We start from the raw sequence: 19,683 nt of genomic DNA on the forward strand, positions 1-19,683 counted from the left end.
AATTGATGCTCAAGCCCACATGAAAAGTTATTGAGACATTGAAATTTTTTGTGGCGGTATAACCACCAGTTGGCTTTTGTTTCAATTCATTTTTTGAGATGAGAAAAAAAAAAATCGCCATTGCATGCTTCTACTTAAATGTATCACTGTAGCATGAACTTATTGCATTTTCTATAAACTTCACCCGAAAGACAAATATTCCTATATTGTGTATATTGTGGTTGATTATTTCTCTTAAAGTTAGTTGTTTCTATGATATGATTTAAAAATATATATTTTGAATGCCTTGCCTGGAGGTTTCTACTGGTCACATGCTTATTTCTTTAAGTAGTACAGATAAGGAGTACTAAGCTTGCTAAAAGTAATAAGGTAAAATATTAGTAACCAAATTATAAAGCTTTTTCATGTGCTGTGTATCATGAGATATGCTCTCTAAATTATTGTCTTGTTTTTTTCAGGAATTCAGTGCCTATGTACAACAGATAAAATATGGTATTGCTAGAATTGAAGGTGCCTTACCAAGAGTCTATGAACTGGCAGCTGGTGGTACAGCAGTTGGAACTGGGTTAAATACTAGAGTTGGATTTGCTGAAAAAGTTGCTGCCAAAGTATCTGAACTCACAGGTGCAGTTTTAAGCGTTTTTTTTTTTTTTTCCCCTGTGTTTTTAATATAATTGATAATTGGGCTACTCATATCTGTTGTAGAAAATTCTCCGACTGTACAATTTGTTTGAATAAAGTTTGCTAAAATTAATAGGAAGAAATGTATCATTCTTGTGCTCAAAACTGGAATGCAAAAGTTGCCAATCTTGGTCCAAGTGCCAGTATGTGGAAAAAATTGTGCACTTGTGCTCTCTTCCACCACCCTCACCACTGTAACAATAGGTTGGGGGGGCCTGTAGGCAAGTCACCAGCTGGCAAAACACCATTACCAATATGTGTGTGAGAAAACTGATGCAAGTTACCCCCGAAATCCATTGATTTAATTTTCTGGCATGGTAATAATTCTGGCACATAGTATGACTTCAGGGTTTATTATTAAGAGTGTCTTAAAAAAATGCTACTGTAGTCTTAGTAAATTCCCTTTTATGTGTTTGCTGCATAATGTAACCCCATTTTTATGTATGCAATTGATTTTGAGATGATGTGAGTATATCCTCATTTTCTTTCTAGTCTGTAGTAATTTACAAGCTAATTAAAGGAGATCTGCAAATTCATGTTGCTGTATTTAAACTGTCATTTATCTTTTTCATAAATTACTAGTACAAATGAATATAAGTAATTTTGTAATATCTCATTAGAGAAAGAGGCTTCATTTTCCTCTTATCATTCTCCATTACTGCTTCCCCTCAGTATTTATTGAAGGGGTTATCCAATACTATAAACTCCCCCCCCCCCCCCCCCCATATGCCGGCCCCCCCTCACAGGGAATATACTTACCCTGCTCCCTGCGCCGCTTCTGGTCCCTGCACTGCCGTCACCTCTGATTCTCACCATGCGCCAAGGAAAACATACTGTGTTGGGAGTGGGAGAGCAGCCAATGGCAGGCGGGGATGGGGCCGAGCCTCCCTAGTGTCACCCACGATGCTAGGGCGGCCTGTCCGCACCAACCATTGGTTGCTTCACCCCTTCCCCCGACACAGGATTTTTTCAGAAGCAGCAGCGGCAGTGCGGGGACCAGGAGCGGAGCGTGGTAAGTTTATTCCCTGTAAGGGGCCTAGCTAATGGGGGGGGGGGGGGGAGGAATGGCAGTTTATAGTATTGGATAACTCCTTTAATTCACTGCTCAGATGATTCTTCATTGAAGACTGGCTGCCTGCCCACTGAAGAATCAGATTACGTAGGAGGATGAGCAGGGAAGGACTTCTAGGGACAGAGGCAGAGTGAATGACACAAAGAACTGCTGCTGTTTTCTAAGTGATTAAATTAGCCTATTTAGGACCCAACCACTTTATATTAGGGTTGTCACGATACCAAAATTTTGATTCGATTTCGATACCATAAAAAAGTTATGCGATGCTTGATACCATTCGATACTACATAAAAAAATTTAAAAAACGCGAAAAAGCCGCATTTTATGGATTGTCCAGCCCATAATCGAACAGACCTATCCTGTTTTTTTGGGGGACAAGGTGACAAAAAAAATGGCCTATCGCACATTTTTTTTTTTCTTTCTGTTACAGCGTTCACCCGATAGGAGATATTTTTGGACATGGCAATATGTACTTTGTTTAATTATTTATTGTTTATATAATATTTTATATGTAAAATTGGGAAAGGGGGTGATTTCTACTTAATATAGTTTTCTTTTTTTACTTTTTATTTAATAACTATTTCCCCCCTTAGGAGCAAGAACCCTTGTCCTATTCACCCAATAGGGATCTATTAGGGTGAATAGGATTTCACACTGTCCCGGCTAAAAAATGGTGAACCTTTCTTTTTAGTTTTTTTTTCCGTTATGGCATCCACCACCCAGGAAAAATATTTTTATAGTTTTAATAGTTCTGATACCATGGCGATACCTTTATTTTTATAAATGGTGGTCCTGCAGCAAGTTGAGGAACTTTCTCCCTTTTGCAGTTGAGACAGAACCAATATCTGGGAAGTTAAAAACTCCCATTCTGCCCTCCTGTGCCCGCCTGTGCAGCCTGCTCAATTTGGTGTCATCAGCATACGGCTGGTACTAAAAGCCTCTGAGATTTCCCAGGTCAAAGGTATACAATAAGTGGAGAAAAGTAGGGGTGCTAGGACAGAGACTTATGGGACACTAACAGAGAGAAGTGAAATGTTTATACTTGAATTTGTTTGGTCTCTCTCTCTCTCTCTCTCTCTCTCTCTCTCTCTGTCTCTCATTCTGTCTGTCTGTGTCTCAGTCTCTCTCTCTCTCAAATACCTCTGCTATGGGGTTCCTCTCAGCTAAGGACTGGTCTCGGCTTGCGCGAAATGATGTTCTACCTGGGCTTCCATAGCAAGCTGAGAGGAAAGATGGCATACATGCTTAAAGAAGTAATCTGGGAAGTTATATTGATGAGCTATCCTCTAGGATCCTCCAAGACTCAGACCCCTACCATTAAAAATAATGATGATCTATCCTGTGGATAGGTCATCATTATCAATTCCTGGGTAACCCTTCTAAGTTCAAGTTGAAAAATAAACATAGCATGGAACAAGAGGGTACCCCTGAATAGACACACTCTCTGAGGGGTCTGGTGAGTAAAGTAAAGTTGGGGCTCGTTCACACGAACGTATTTTGCGTTCCATATACAGGCCGTTTTCTGCGTTCCGCATGTGGTCCGTATACGGAACCATTCATTTCAATGGGTCCGCAAAAGATGCGGACAGCACTCTGTGTGCTATCAGCATCCATTGCTCTGTTCCGTGGCCCTGCAAAAATGATGAGTCCTGTCCTATTCTTGTCAGTTTTGCGGACAAGAATAGGCATTTCTATAAGGGCCTCTTGTTCCGTTCTGTAAATTGCGGAAGGCACAATGGTGGCATCTGTTTTTTGCTGCAATTTTCAGACTGCAAAAAAACAGCTCGGTCGTGTGAACAAACCCTTAGCCCAATACTTCTCAGTAAGGAATATTGAGTTTATCACAGTTTTATTTTGATCAGCTTTATTTTTTGCCTGTGTATGAACTGATTAGCCAGCCAAATGGACGTGTTTATTTTGCTGTATTTCTTGTAGATTGCATACCTGCTCTGAGATTACCTATATTGCTTTATATGTATGTGGGAGAGCCAATCAAGTATCTTGTGGCATTGTTTGTTTTTAATTGCAGATCAAGTAAGTGCACTTTCACACTAGCGGCACGGACCTTTGGCAGGTGAACAGCCTGTCGGATCTGTCCTGCCGCTAGTGAACTCGTGCCCCCAGACTACCGCTCCAGCTCCATTGAGGAACGCAGTGCACGGCGAGAGGCTGCCGGAATAAATGTCGGACATGTCGTAGTTTTATTCCGGCAGCCTCTCGCTGTGCCTCTGCTGGAACTCCGCCCCACCCCCATTATAGTCAATTGGGGCTGGAGCGGTAGTCCAGAGGCACACGTTTACTAACGGCAGGACGGATCCGACGGGCTGTTCCGTCGGGTGAACAGGCTGTCTGATCCGTCCTGCTGCTAGTGTGAAAGTAGCCTTAGAAGTACCCTAAAACAGGACCTTTCTAATGCTACTTTCACACTGGCGTCTCAGAGTCCACTTGTGAGATCCGTTTCAGGGCTCTCACAAGTGGCCCAAAACAGTTCAGCCCCAATGCCTTCTGAATGGATAAGGATCCGTTCAGAAGGAATCGGCTTGGCTCCGTTGCGCCTGTAGTCCGCTCTGGAGGCGGACACCAAAAAGCCGCCTGTCGTTGCGGAGCCAAACGGATCCGCCCTGACTTACATTGTAAGTCATTGGGGACGGATTTGTTTTCACTGACACAATATTGTGCAATAAAAAAACTGATCCCTCCTCCTTTGACTTTCAATGTAAGTTAGGACTGATCCGTTTTGACTTAGACTTTTTTTTTTTAAGAATAATGCAAATGGATCTGTTCTGAACGGATACAAGTGTTTGCATTATCGGTCTGTGCAGATACAAGATGGATCCGCACCGAACGCAGGAGTGAAAGTAGCCTAAATTGTAACTTGCTCCATAAAAAAAACTCCCATGATATTACATGGACTGAAAAATGAAAAAGGTTATAACTTTTGCGTTTCCTTCTCTTTGAAGGGTTGCTCCAAAGGTTTTAAAAATGAACAAAAACATTTTGTTTTTTTGGTTTTTTTTTGGAAACGTAATTACGGTAACGACAAAATATCCATACAGTATGTAAATGCCTGTGAGCAGGTTCTTTGACGTTTGAGATATTGTTTGAAGTGTCTGTATGTAAATTGTTCCCACAGGATTACCTTTCATCACTGCTCCAAACAAATTTGAAGCTCTTGCTGCTCATGATGCCCTGGTCGAATTGAGTGGCGCTTTGAACACTGTCGCTTGCAGCCTAATGAAGATTGCCAATGACATTCGTTTTCTTGGGTCTGGCCCACGTTCTGGTCTTGGAGAATTGATATTGCCAGAAAATGAACCTGGAAGCAGTATTATGCCTGGTAATACCCTTTTTTTTTTATTTCTTGTACTAAATTATTGTGTATCGTAGAACACCCAAGACTGTAAATCATGTTGTGAACACACCTGAGCATCTTCATTAACCTCTTAGTGCTCAATGACATACTATTATGTCACTCATGCTATAATATGATGTCAGAGTGATGGCACAGCCTTAGGATTTGTGCCAGTGCAAACCAAGGTCAGGACAGCCAGAGTTTGCGCAGTGCGGTAAACAGGCATTTGGTCAGAGCAGGTGATAGTCAGCGCGGTGGTCAGGCATGGGAGGTTACAATACATAGCAAGCACACCTTTGCAGAAACTATACAAGCTAGGAACCTTTTGCTCAGAAAGATGCCATGTATACCCCAGGGGACACTGCCATAGGCAGATTAGGTAGGGTGTGTGCTGGTCCTTTAAGAGCAGGAAAGAGCGCACCTGTGCACTATGGTAGTGTGCAACAGCTAGAGCAGGAGGAAGAAAATGGCGACGAGTGTGAGCGGTATATAGTCAGGCAGGAAGGGGAGATGCCATCAAACACAGACCGCTAGTATTATAGTACCCACATTACGCCCCCTCTTTGTATCCACAGAAAAAAACACATAGCAGCCACAGATTGGTCTGTGTACATCAATCTTTTTATCTTCAGATTTGTAATACATGATATAGGAGCATCATATCAAACAGTAGCAGCATGCGTAACGGGAACAATTGTATGTCTCTTCCATTGCAATGTATCCAGGAATGGATTTTTTTATTTTATTTATTTTTTGTTATGCACGTTATGGACTTACAGCTTAGACTACTTTCACATCTGCGCTTTCCCTTTCCGCTATTGAGATCCATCATAGGATCTCAGTAGCGGGGAAAAAAGGCTTTAGTTTTGTCCCCATTCATTGTCAATGGGGACAAAACTAAATGCACCAGAATTTATTCCATTCCATTCAAACAGCATTTTTCTGTCCGTGATGTGGTGTAGAGCAAGACTGGTCAGTCATGACACACAATATAAGTCAATGGTGACGGATCAGTTTTCTCGGACACAAAAGAAATCGCATCCATCCTCCATTGACTTAAAATGGTTTTATAGACTGGTCCGTCTTGGCTATTTTAGAGATAATACAACTGGATCCGTTCAGAATGGATGCAGACGGTTGTATTATGACTGAAGCGTTTTTGCTGATCCATGCAAAAACGCTTGTGTGAAAATATCCTTAGACTAAGTACTGGTTAGAAGTCTGATTTTGGCCATACTTCTTCTGGAATGGCTTCAGGTATAACCTTTCCTCAAGTTTCTGTCGCTTACTTTCGTTTTTCAGTACAGGCTAGATTGAGTCCCTCTTTAACACTCAGGTACCCCTCCATTAAAATGACAGGATGTTCATACTGCTAGTGAAGTCTGCAGGGCATGTTACTCTCTGTGTAAAGCTTCTACTCCCAGCAGTGCAAAATCCAGGATGGCCGTCAGAGCACCTCTGAAATCCCTGGAGCCTGCCAGAGAGCCACCCTTTTCCTTAAGAAAGAAGAAGACCGCTTCAGCAGAGGAGTGAGACTTGAGGATGAATACTCTCTCCAAGGTTATAATGTATATAGGTCAGGGAGAGAAAAACAGAACTGGATTGCACATCCACAATGCTAGCTTTGATCTAATTAAACTCTCTTCTCTAATTAAACTCGCTTATATATATATATATTATAATGTATATAGTCTGACATGCCATTAGTCTCAGGAAACAAGAATAAACAGTACCATGTGGAGAAGTGGTGGCAGATCATTGGAGCACATATATTAGCCCATGAATTCTATGGCCTATGGTGCAACAGTGTTTCACCATCCTTGTAAAAAACATCTGCATAACTGGTTTTGGAAGAATTTGAGACCTCAGAACCAGATTGACTGCAGCCAGACAGCATGGCAGGCATCAAGACCTTCAGTGTCTTGTCCAGTGTCCCAGTCAGTGACATTCTACAAAGTGTTGGCCAATGCAAGTATCCAGAGTAATTAACTCATATAAAGTATCTAGAGTAACTGTTTGCTAGTACAGCCTCATTATTGCAGGAAAATTGAGAAGACTGTGTTTTAAACTGAACGGCATACTGGCCCACAGAGAAATTGCCCTGGCAGAGATGTAGCAGGAACAATGCTACAGAAGTTAGACAGGAACTTGTACACCAGACAGAAGAGACAGTAAAGAGGCAGAACTCATATGGAACTGGTGGGCTTGGAACTCAGTAGTGTTTGGTACATTGTTTTAAGAAAGACGCAGCAAGACTTTCGGTCTTCCTCATACTGTGGTGGCCATAGCAGGTGCAATTAATTTCCGATGGAAAGAGGAGAGGCAAACTCTAGCTGATGTGTAGGGGCTGCATCTTGAGGGGGCAAAGTGTAAAAAGAGGTGGCCATGGTGTCCAGAAATGCAGAGCTGGTGTTTATTTACTGAAAATATGTTCCAGGCAACGTTGCTGATTAGTCAGTTCCTCTAACAGAATCTGTATTTCAAGCTTGGAGTCGTCAGTGGGGGTCTATGGTCTGAGAAAATTGTAAGAGAGCGGGTGTGGACCTATTATTCCACTGAACAGATTTGATTTGTATCTACTCCTGAGGGCATTGTCAATGTGGTTATCTGGTATCTTGGCTTTACTGCAGGGGCCACCAGGCCGCTACCTCTAGGAGTAATTGTTTACAGGCTGCTGACTCGGCAGTGTCAAGAGATACTATGGACACCAAGGGGACACAGGGTCAGTACTGTTAACAGACAGAAGGTAGGCATAGAAGGTCTGAGTACACACTAGGCACACCTTTGCAATAATTAGATAATCTAGGAACCTTTTACTCAGACACCTCCCATAGGGGAAGGTGCCATACATGCACTACGTCAGGAGCGCTGTCATAGGCTGGGGACAGATTAGCCTATGCTCACACTGGCCTTTTAAGAGCCAGAAAGACTGTTTACTATGTTGGCATGCACCAGCCAGAACGGGAGTAAGGAGGTGGGAACTGACACGGAACCATAATTGTAACCTCCATTGTTATTTTTATCACATAGTGAACACTGTAAAAATCAAACCCTAGAAACAGTTGCGGAATTGGCCTATCATACAATAGCAGTACCCGAAAATGGTGGAATTTAAAATGCAAATCAACACATAAAGCAAGCCTTCATATGGCTTTTTCGCAAATAATTTTTTTTTTTTTCTTTCGATATGAGAAAAATTAAGCAACAAAAAAAAATTGTAAGAGACTTAAGTGCCAAACGAGGCAGTATCCTTAAAGGCTAAGTACACCTTTGGGGCAAACTTTTGTATTACTGCATTGTACTTATTTTGAGCTAAAATCTTTTTTCCAATTGGTCTTTTTATTAAAAATATGGAATTATTTTTCTGTACAGAGCTGACATGCTCTAAAAGCAGCCTCTGGATTTTCAGTCTTTTCCATCATCTGAGGAGCAGACCGACTTCTTCTTATCTCTGCTCTCTGCCCTTAAAAACACTCATTAAAGGTCAATCCTATCTTACTGATAAGAATTTGGCTTATATAAGTGTTTGACTTCTTAATTTAGAGATAAAAGTTTATTAAATGAGCAATGTGAAGGTGAACGTACCAGCCACACAGTTAGAAAAACAGTTAACCCCTTGTGACAGAATTGCTCAATACTTTTAATAAAGGCCAATTGAAAATGTGATTTTTATCCAAAAATGAGTAAAATTTAATAGTAAACAAAAATTGCCTCCAGAGTACATAGCCTTAAACCCTTAGGATACCAGAGTTTTTTTTTAGTATTTTAATTTTTTTTTGTTTTTCCATTTTTATTTTTCTTGCCAGTCTCGAGGAGCCATAACTAACCAAAACTTTTTTTTTTTCCAGTTGACATAGCCCAACATTTTTTGCGAAACAAGTTGTACCAAGTTGCACCATTTAATATGGCATACAATATAGTGGGAAGCAGGGAAAAAAAAAATCCAAATGGGGTTGAACTGAAAAATAAAATATGCAATTCTTCCACAGTTTTACGGGTTTTGTCCCTACAGTGTTTCCTTTGCCCAAAACAGACCTTTTCTTTTTATTCTCTGGATCAGTACGATTACAACTATGCCACATATGTATAGTTTTCATTTATCTAAATAAAGAAACGATTGAAAAACCGTCAAATTCGCTGTTCTGATATGTTTTTTCTTATGCCATTCGCCTTATTGGAAAAATATTTTTTATTTTAATAGTACGGGCATTTTCAGACGTGGTGATGCCCATGATAATTCTATTTTTTTTAATATTTTTTTTTTAAGGAAAGGATGATTTAAATTTATTTTTTTGACATTTTTGTTTTACTTTTTTTATGCTTTTGTAGCCACTCTAGGAGGCTGCAGTGTACTTTGTTTTTTATAGAATATTTCTATGTAGAGTGTAGTATTACAAGATTTGCTGATTTTCTATTTGTGCCTTCCTGCACCTCTAATATGCAGAGAGACCCAGCCTATTAGAATTCATTACCAGCATCCCCAGTCGCCACACAGGGATGCCGGTATTAACCCGGAAGCAAGCATGTTTTTCACCCTTTAGATGCCGTGATCACACATAAAAGGCTACATTATTGCCGGTCGTGGTCATTAGCCACAGGCCTCTGCTGTTTGAAACGGCAGAGACCCGTCAGCTATGGGGCCTGCTGCATGCATGAGCGGGTGCCATATTTAAATAAAGATCGCTCCAGCGAACCCGTTAAGGGGTTCTCCGGGAATTAAAAAAATGAAAATACTTAAATATTTATTTATTATAAATATATTCCCAAATACCTTTTTATTAGTTATAATGGCTCATTTTGTCTCAGGCACAATCGTTAGGAGAAATAAAATGGCCACCATCCTATTAGTGCCCACAAAACCTGTCCTTATGACACAGTAGGACAAGTTAATTCAGAACATTGAGCTAAAGAACTTCTTTATCCTCCTCTCCTTGTTAGTGATTATGATCCTGAATACAGTTTTTAATATGCTCTTCAGCTGAACATTTGTAGGAAGGGAGTTCATGAGGAGACTAGAAGTACAGAGAGGAGGCTGGGGATGTGGATAATGAGCAGTAGCACTTATATGCAGTCTCCATTACCACAGTCTATCCTGTCCACCCTCTCTGTACCAGTTCTTATCAACTGTATTCGGGATCTCTGACAAGTAGAGCAGAGGGGAGGATGATGCAGCCCTTTTAGCTTGGTGTTCTGAAGTAACCGTCCTGCTGTGTGGTTAGGACAGGTTTCTGTGTACTAATAGGACAACTGCCATTTTATTTCTCCTAATGATTGCTCACTGTACAAAGCGAGCCATAACTAATGAAAGATGTATGGGAATATATTTATAATAAAGTAATATTTAAGTATTTTCATTTTTTTTTATTCCTGGAGAAGCCCTTTTAAAGGGTTTGTCTCATGTCAGAAAATGGGGGCATACTGCCAGGATATGCTCCCAATTGTCTGATAGATGCGGGTCCCACCCCTGGGACCCACACCTATATCAAGAACAGAGCCCCAAAAGTGGTGGAGGGCGCACTGCACATGCATAGCTGCCCTCCATTCATTTCTATTGGGACGCCGAAAATAGCTGAGCGCTAGCTCGTTTTTTTCCGCCGGACTGTTGGAAGTGAATGGAACCCGTGGCTGATCATGTGTGGGGCGCTCCCATTCACTTCTATGAAGAGAACACTTGGTTGTGGCTGGACCAGAGTCCTCCAGCCACCACTTTGCAGGGCTCCGTTCTCAATATAGATGCGGGTCCCGGCGGTGGGAGCCACGCCTATAAGACAATGGGGGCATATGCTTGTGATATGCTCCCATTGTCTGAGATGAGAAAACCCCTTTAAGGGGTTAATAGATTATGCTGATGATTCTCCATATTAATTTCTACTTTATTGAAGCTGTAGAAAAAGCTCCTGCCTGTTCCAAGCTTTAGCTAAAAAGGCACTGGCACAGGCTCGAGCAATGTTTGCTCCTGACTACATTGCTCACTGTGGCCCCTGTCATGGAACCATGAACCAGACGTACAACAAGAGATGAGTGGAAATAAGAAGGCTTTATTGAAAATCAAGCTGTAATGCAAAAGTCCAAACGGATGGCTAAACCGAAGCAGGGTCTTGCGAAGCCAGAGGTCAGGAACCAGAAGAGTAGTCAGATGAAGCCTGGATCAGGAACCAGCAGGGTAGTCAGACGAAGCCAGGATCAGGAACCAGAAGCAGCAGCAGTCTTAGAAGCATGTGAACACAGGAGGACCAAGCAAGGAACTGAAGCCACAGACCTCCTATATATATGAGCTAGGCATCCAGCTCCTCCCAGTGGGAAGGAGAAGCCGCAGGGTGGGAGGCTACAAGAAACCCAGAAACCAAGATGGCCGCCAGCACATGTCAAACGAAGGAGAACAGCAACAAGGTAAGACCATGACAGTACCTCCCCCTCAAGGGCCCCTCCTCCGCGGAGTAAAGAGCGGTTTCTGAGGGAAGCGTGCGTGGAAGGCTCGGAGCAAGGCAGGAGCATGGACATCTGCGGAGGGAACCCAGGAACGCTCCTCTGGACCATAACCACGCCAATGGACCAAAAACTGCACCCGACCGCGGACCAGGCGTGAGTCCAGGATATTGCTCACCTCATACTCCTCACGATTGCCCACTTGGACCGGACGAGGCCGAGGAACCGAGGAAGTGAAACGATTACACACCAGTGGCTTCAACAGGGAGACATGAAACACGTTGGAGATCCGCATGCCAGGAGGAAGCGCAAGGGCATAGGCTACCGGGTTTACCCTGCGAAGCACTCGGAAGGGACCAACAAAGCGAGGCACCAGCTTGGGAGTGGGCACTCGAAGGTTGAGGTTGCGGGTGGACAACCATACGCGGTCTCCGACCTGGTAGGAAGGAGCGGGCGCTCGTCTGCGATCAGCCTGGAGTCTCTGGCGCTGCGCAGAGACCTCAAGGGACCTCTGGATCTGTACCCAAGAAGCACGTAGGACGGAAAGGTGATCCTCCACAGCCGGAATATCCTGGGGAGAGAATACCTCCGGTAACACGGCAGGTTGGAACCCATAATTGGCCATGAAGGGAGACGTCCCAGAGGAAGAGTTCACCGCCGTGTTCCTGGCAAACTCAGCCCAAGGCAGGAGTTCAACCCAATTGTCTTGGTGATCGGAGACATAGCAACGAAGGAATTGCTCCAAGGCCTGATTGGATCGTTCTGCGGCCCCATTGGACTGAGGGTGGTAGGCCGAGGAGAAAGAGAGATGAATCCCCAACTGGGAGCAAAAGGAGCGCCAGAACCTGGACACAAACTGACTCCCCCGATCCGACACAATCTCCTTGGGCAAACCGTGCAACCGGAAGACCTCCCTGGCAAAAATCGTGGCCAACTCTTGTGCAGAGGGTAACTTCTTGAGAGGAACACAGTGGCACATTTTGGAAAACCGATCCACATTCATGAGAATGACCGTATGGCCTCGAGATGCAGGGAGGTCCACAATGAAATCCATCCCCAGGTGTGACCATGGACGCTCCCCGGTGGCTATGGGTTGCAAAAGGCCCAACGGACGGTGCCGAGGGGACTTACTCTGGGCACAAACGGAGCATGCCGCTACATATGCGGCGATGTCGGAACGTAGAGAAGGCCACCAGAACAGACGTGAAACAGCCCAGGACAGCTGATTCTTTCCAGGATGCCCCGCGGCCTTGGAGTTATGGTAGGTTCGCAACAACCGAGTGCGCAACTCCTCAGGCACAAAACATCTGCCGTTGGGTCTCCCAGAGGGAGCACCAGATTGAGCCGCCAAAATCTGCTCACCCAGGGGAGAGGTCAGGCTGGTGCGAATGGCGGCCAGGATCTGATTCGGAGGTATGACCGAAGTCGGAATCGACTCCTCCCCGGACAGCTCGGAGTACTGCCGTGATAAGGCATCCGCTCTGATGTTCTTGGAACCGGGTAGGTAGGAGACCACGTAATTAAAACGTGACAAGAACAGAGCCCATCTGGCCTGACGTGGGTCAGATTCTTGTGGTCCGTCAGGATGAGAACCGGAACCACCGAGCCCTCGAGCAAGTGCCTCCATTCTTTAAGGGCCTGCACGATGGCCAATAACTCCCTGTCACCAATCTGATAGTTGCACTCCGCGGAAGACAGTTTCCGGGAGTAAAACCCACAAGGAAGCAGAGGACCCTCTGGTGTTCTACGCTGAGACAGAAGGGCGCCTACTCCCGTCTCAGACGCGTCCACCTCGAGGACAAAAGGCAACCCAGGGTTGGGATGCAACAGAATCGGAGCCGACACAAAGGCGGACTTTAGAGCCTCAAAAGCTCGGATGGCCTCGAGCGGCCAGACCTGGGGATTACTGCCCTTCCTGGTCAGATCCGTGAGAGGCTTGGCTAGCATGGAAAAGTCCCTGATGAACTTCCGATAATAATTGGCAAAGCCCAAAAAGCGCTGCAGGGCACGAAGACCACTGGGCTGGGGCCACTGTAAGACAGCCGAAACCTTCTCAGGATCCATGGAGAACCCCTCAGCGGAAATGATGTAACCTAAGAAGGTTACCTGGGATCGGTGAAATTCGCATTTCTCAAGCTTACCGAACAGCTTGTTCTCTCTTAACCGTTGCAACACTCGTCTGACATCCAGAATGTGGGCCTCCATGGATTCAGAATATACCAAGATGTCATCCAAATAGACCACCACACACTGCTGCAACAGGTCACGGAAAACATCGTTGATGAATTCCTGGAAGACTGCGGGCGCATTGCACAACCCAAAGGGCATAACCAAGGATTCATAATGACCGGTCCTGGTGTTAAACGCGGTCTTCCACTCATCGCCCGCCTTGATCCTTACCAGGTTATATGCCGCCCTCAGGTCGAGTTTGGTAAAGACCGTGGCCCCTTTGAGGCGATCGAACAGCTCGGAAATCAAGGGTATCGGGTAAGCGTTCTTGATCGTGATGCGATTGAGACCCCTGGATGCAAGGCCTCAACTCACCGCCCTTCTTTTTCACAAAGAAAAATCCAGCCCCTGCCGGGGACGAGGATTTGCGAATGTGTCCGCGTGAAAGCGCCTCCCTCACGTACTCCTCCATGGCCTCATTCTCCGCTACCGACAGTGGATAGACTTTGCCACGAGGAGGAACGGCACCAGATTGTAACTCTATGGCACAATCGTATGGGCGGTGCGGAGGTAGGGCAACCGCACGCACCTTATCGAATACATCCCGGTACTCCTCGTATTTAGGAGGCAACAGAGAGTCTGAGGAAGTACACAGCAACTTGACAGACCCATGGATGCAACTAGCCCCACACTGCGGTGACCACGAGAGGATCTCGGCCGATCTCCAATCGAAAGTCGGATTATGCTTCTGGAGCCAGGGGTACCCCAAGACCACCGAGTAGTGTGGAGACGAAATAACCTGGAGACAGACCGACTCTCTGTGAACGGCACCAATGGCCATCCCCACTGGAAGGGTCTCATGAGTCACGTGTGGCGGCAGAAGGGGTCTGCCGTCTATCGCCTCAAGAGCCAGTGGGGAACCTCGAGGCTGCAGAGGAATGGAATTGGCGGCAGCGAACACACTATCAATGAACAAACCACCAGCACCAGAGTCCACCAACGCCTGGGTCGTCACCGAGCCCCCGACCCAGGAGAGGACAACAGTAATCAGTGGTTTGTCAACACGGGAAACCGGGGACGAGGAGACTCCACCCAAGATCTGCCCCCGACAGGATCTCAGGTGCGAGCGTTTCCCGGACGGTTCGGGCATGCCAACCGAAAATGCCCACCGAGACCACAGTACATGCACCGGCCCTCGCGTCTCCGGAGTGCCCTCTCCCCCTCGGACAGGCGAGCAAACCCCAGCTGCATGGGTTCACCCCCAGACAAGTCATCCCCAGGAGGCGTGGGAGGAGAGGGAGGCACGGGTGGGACAGCAAACGTAGGCGCCAATCTGTTAGAAGGCCTCCGCAGGCTCTCCTTAAAGGAAGGTCTCTCCCTGAGTCTGGTGTCAATCAAAATCAGGAAAGAAATAAGAGACTCGAGCTCCACTGGTAGGTCCTTAGCTGCAACCTCATCCTTCAAGGCATCCGAGAGACCATGAGAGAAAGCAGCGACCAGAGCCTCATTATTCCAGCCCACCTCTGCTGCCAGGGTACGAAACTCAATGGCGTATTCAGCTACGGATCGTGAACCCTGTCTGATGGACATAAGGAGCTTCGCAGCAGAGGCAGCACGAGCCGGCACATCGAATACCTTCCGAAGAGAAGCAACAAAACCGGAAAACTCGGCAACCACCGGATTGTTGTTCTCCCATAAAGGGCTGGCCAAGGCCTTGTCCGAGAGCAGCGAGATCAAGAAGCCCACCTTTGATCTCTCAGTAGGAAAGGCATGTGGCAGCAACTCGAAATAAATGCCCACCTGGTTAAGGAAACCTCGGCACTGAGTTGGCTCTCCCCCAAAGCGCTGTGGAAGGGGGGCAGAACCGGTCATACCCCAAAACACCGCAGGCGCAGCAACAGGTGTCGGGGTAGACTCTGGCGCAACAACCGGAGCGGCAGTAGGAGCGGGCCCAGGAGCGACAACCGACCCATCGGCAATGGAAGCTAAATGAGCCGTGCGTTCAAGCAGGGTTTGCAACGCCACAGCGAACCGACCCAACAGGTGATCCTGCTGATCAAGTCTGGCAACCAGCGTAGGTAGCGAGGATGGCCCTGTACCGTCAGAATTCATGGCTTGGTCCTAATGTCATGGAACCATGAACCAGACGTACAACAAGAGATAAGTGGAAATAAGAAGGCTTTATTGAAAATCAAGCTGTAAGGCAAAAGTCCAAACGGATGGCTAAACCGAAGCAGGGTCTTGCGAAGCCAGAGGTCAGGAACAAGAAGAGTAGTCAGACGAAGCCTGGATCAGGAACCAGCAGGGTAGTCAGACGGAGCCTGGATCAGGAACCAGCAGGGTAGTCAGACGAAGCCAGGATCAGGAACTAGAAGCAGCAGCAGTCTTAGAAGCACGTGAACACAGGAGGACCAAGCAAGGAACTGAAGCCACAGACCTCCTATATATATGAGCTAGGCATCCAGCTCCTCCCAGTGGGAAGGAGAAGCCGCAGGGTGGGAGGCTACAAGAAACCCAGAAACCAAGATGGCCGCCAGCACATGTCAAACGAAGGAGAACAGCAAGAAGGTAAGACCATGACAGCCCCGCAGTGGAATCCGTACTCGTACACGTCTGACATGTAAGCAGTTTTACGAGTGTACGGATTCCAAAGTGCAATAGACTCCTGATATCTGGTATTAATGTGTGCCACCTTTCTTCTGCACATATTGGTAAATATGTCTGTGGAGGTCCATACATTTACCACGCACTGCACACTTTTTGTAAATTTATCACCAGTCGGAAAAGCAAAATTTTTGACTTTTCAATGACAGAAAGCTGGCATAGCTTTTTGATGGTATGTGGAATTTTAAGGTCAACGGTCAGTTTTGAGAAAAATACAGAATTCTGAAAGTATAGCTTTTTTTTCGAGGCATCGTATGCAAAAAGAACCCCCGTGTTTGTGCTAAATGTTTGTGATAAAAACATAAGCTTTATGAAAATGAACCTGTCACATTGAAAATGCAATGCAGTCTAGTAGAGTAGGGGGAGCTGAGCAGATTGATATATAGATTTGTATGAAATGATTCAGTGTAACTTTTATTTCATTCATGTAAATTCTTGCTCATCCTGGGCTTTGAAGTCAAGGAAGCGGTCCTATCACTGACTGTGCATGTAGTGATATACTGTGACCGTTCCTATTACTGATTGACGGCTATGACCACATTTATTTTCCCTACAGGCAAAGTGAATCCTACACAGTGTGAAGCTGTAACTATGGTATGCGCCCAAGTGATGGGGAACAACGTTGCTATAACGATAGGAGCCAGTAATGGACATTTTGAATTAAATGTTTTCAAGCCTTTAATTGTAAGTAGTATTTTAATTAGGTTTGCATTAACTTTTAATATTGTAATAATTGTATCCTGTATTACTGTGAATGCCACGGTACGGTGTAGGACATGTCTGAGCCCGGGCACCACGCCAAGGTTTCTCAAGTAGCACGGGACCTATTATTTTGTTATATTGATTATCACATCCACATAATTGCTACCTTGTGTAGGATGTCTATTGTGGTACTTGTGGTTCGCTGCGGGCATCCTCCACCGTATGCATTTTGCTGGGGATCGTCATTAGCAACGGGCCACAAGTGCAGGATGTGCTCCCCTATATACAGGTCCTTCTCAAAAAATTTGCATATTGTGATAAAGTTCATTATTTTCTGTAATGTACTGATAAACATTAGACTTTCATATATTTTAGATTCATTACACACCAACTGAAGTAGTTCAAGCCTTTTATTGTTTTAATATTGATGATTTTGGCATACAGCTCATGAAAACCCCAAATTCCTATCTAAAAAAATTAGCATATCATGAAAAGGTTCTCTAAACGAGCTATTAACCTAATCATCTGAATCAACTAATTAACTCTAAACACCTGCAAAAGATTCCTGAGGCTTTTAAAAACTCCCAGCCTGGTTCATTACTCAAAACCGCAATCATGGGTAAGACTGACGACCTGACTGCTGTCCAGAATGCCATCATTGACACCCTCAAGCAAGAGGGTAAGACACAAAGAAATTTCTGAACGAATAGGCTGTTCCCAGAGTGCTGTATCAAGGCACCCCAGTCGGAAGTCTGTGGGAAGGAAAAAGTGTGGCAGAAAACGCTGCACAACGAGAAGGTGACCGGACCCTGAGGAAGATTGTGGAGAAGGACCGATTACAGACCTTGGGGGACCTGCGGAAGCAGTGGACTGAGTCTGGAGTAGAAACATCCAGAGCCACCGTGTGCAGGAAATGGGCTACAGGTGCCGCATTTCCCAGATCAAGCCACTTTTGAACCAGAAACAGCGGCAGAAGCGCCTGACCTGGGCTACAGAGAAGCAGCACTGGACTGTTGCTCAGTGGTCCAAAGTACTTTTTTCAGATGAAAGCAAATTTTGGATGTCATTCGGAAATCAAGGTGCCAGAGTCTGGAGGAAGACTGGGGAGAGGGAAATGCCAAAAGTCCAGTGTCAAGTACCCACAGTCAGTGATAGTCTGGGGTGCCATGTCAGCTGCTGGTGTTGGTCCACTGTGTTTTATCAAGGGCAGGGTCAATGCAACTAGCTATCAGGAGATTTTGGAGCACTTCATGCTTCCATCTGCTGAAAAGCTTTATGGAGATGAAGATTTCATTTTTCAGCACGACCTGGCACCTGCTTACAGTGCCAAAACCACTGGTGAATGGTTTAGTGACCATGGTATTATGTGCTCAATTGGCCTGCCAGCTCACCTGACCTGAACCCCATAGAGAATCTGTGGGATATTGGGAAGAGAAAGTTGAGAGGCGCAAGACCCAACACTCTGGATGAGCTTAAGGCCGCTATCGAAGCATCCTGGGCCTCCATAACACCTCAGCAGTGCCACAGGCTGATTGCCTCCATGCCACGCCGCATTGAAGCAGTCATTTCTGCAAAATAATTCCCGACCAAGTATTGAGTGCATAACTGAACATAATTATTTGAAGTTTGACTTTTTTTATATTAAAAACACTTTTCTTTTATTGGTCGGATGAAATATGCTAATTCTTTTTAGATAGGAATTTGGGGTTTTCATGAGCTGTATGCCAAAATCATCAATATTAAAACAATAAAAGGCTTGAACTACTTCAGTTGTGTGTAATTAATCTAAAATATATGAAAGTCTAATGTTTATCAGTACATTACAGAAAATAATGAACTTTATCACAATTTTAGAAGGACCTGTATATGCACGACTGCATGTGGGTTTGAGCACCTCCTGCTAATACCACGCCATTCTTTTCAGTTTGTATATATAGAGACTGCTGTTATTACATGCAGCGATCCCCTCTATAGTGCAAGGAGGAACGATCGCTAATGCCGAGTCTTGTCCCTATACAGACTCGTTTGCCGACAGCAGAGGCTGTTTACACAGCACAATCTGCTGTCGGCAAACAACAATTTAGGTGCCTAGACAAACGACCGAGTTATACGAACAACAAGCGTTTCGCCCATTCGTCAGGTAATTGGTGGCACCTTTACACTGCCAGATAATTGCTAACAAGCGCTCCTACGTATGAATGCATGTTAGCGATTATCTGGCGGATTCTCGAACTGTGTTAAAGGGGTTGTCTCACCTCCCTGTTTGCTGGCTGCCTCGCTGCTCTCAGGGCCTCTCTGCCCTGCTTGCTGGGGGCAGAGCTAAACTCTAAAGTGCAAGGCAAGCCTGGCGGGGAGGAAGTAACCCCTCTCCTCACTTGTGCGTGCTCAGTCCCGAGGCTGTCACAGTAGGAGATTCTGTATCCGCCTCTAGGATATCAGAGCAGATCTTGACATCCAATGGTAAGTTGCATGTCATGATCTGTTCTGTGTGCTGTGTAAAGGTTCCCCCTCCTGTCATCAACATACAGCTTACTTGCCCTAGTGTGACTGAAAACTATTACCTTTATATATCGCAGTTACAGGGCTGTAGCGCACACCCTGTAACTGTGTGAATGGT

The 19,683-nt window shown here is 45.3% G+C and overlaps 1 protein-coding gene across 1 annotated transcript in view; it reads left to right on the forward strand.

The window, feature by feature from the left end:
• Positions 1–19,683, forward strand: part of FH (fumarate hydratase) — a 118,276-nt gene that overhangs the window by 96,089 nt on the left and 2,504 nt on the right. The window contains exons 6-8 of the mRNA XM_044291188.1: positions 459–624; positions 4,887–5,090; positions 16,921–17,048. Of these exons, the coding sequence (XP_044147123.1) occupies positions 459–624; positions 4,887–5,090; positions 16,921–17,048 (498 nt within the window). The remainder of the gene's footprint in view (positions 1–458; positions 625–4,886; positions 5,091–16,920; positions 17,049–19,683) is intronic.

This window comes from Bufo gargarizans, chromosome 4 (assembly GCF_014858855.1).
Source record: "Bufo gargarizans isolate SCDJY-AF-19 chromosome 4, ASM1485885v1, whole genome shotgun sequence".
NCBI classification, from domain to species: domain Eukaryota; kingdom Metazoa; phylum Chordata; class Amphibia; order Anura; family Bufonidae; genus Bufo; species Bufo gargarizans.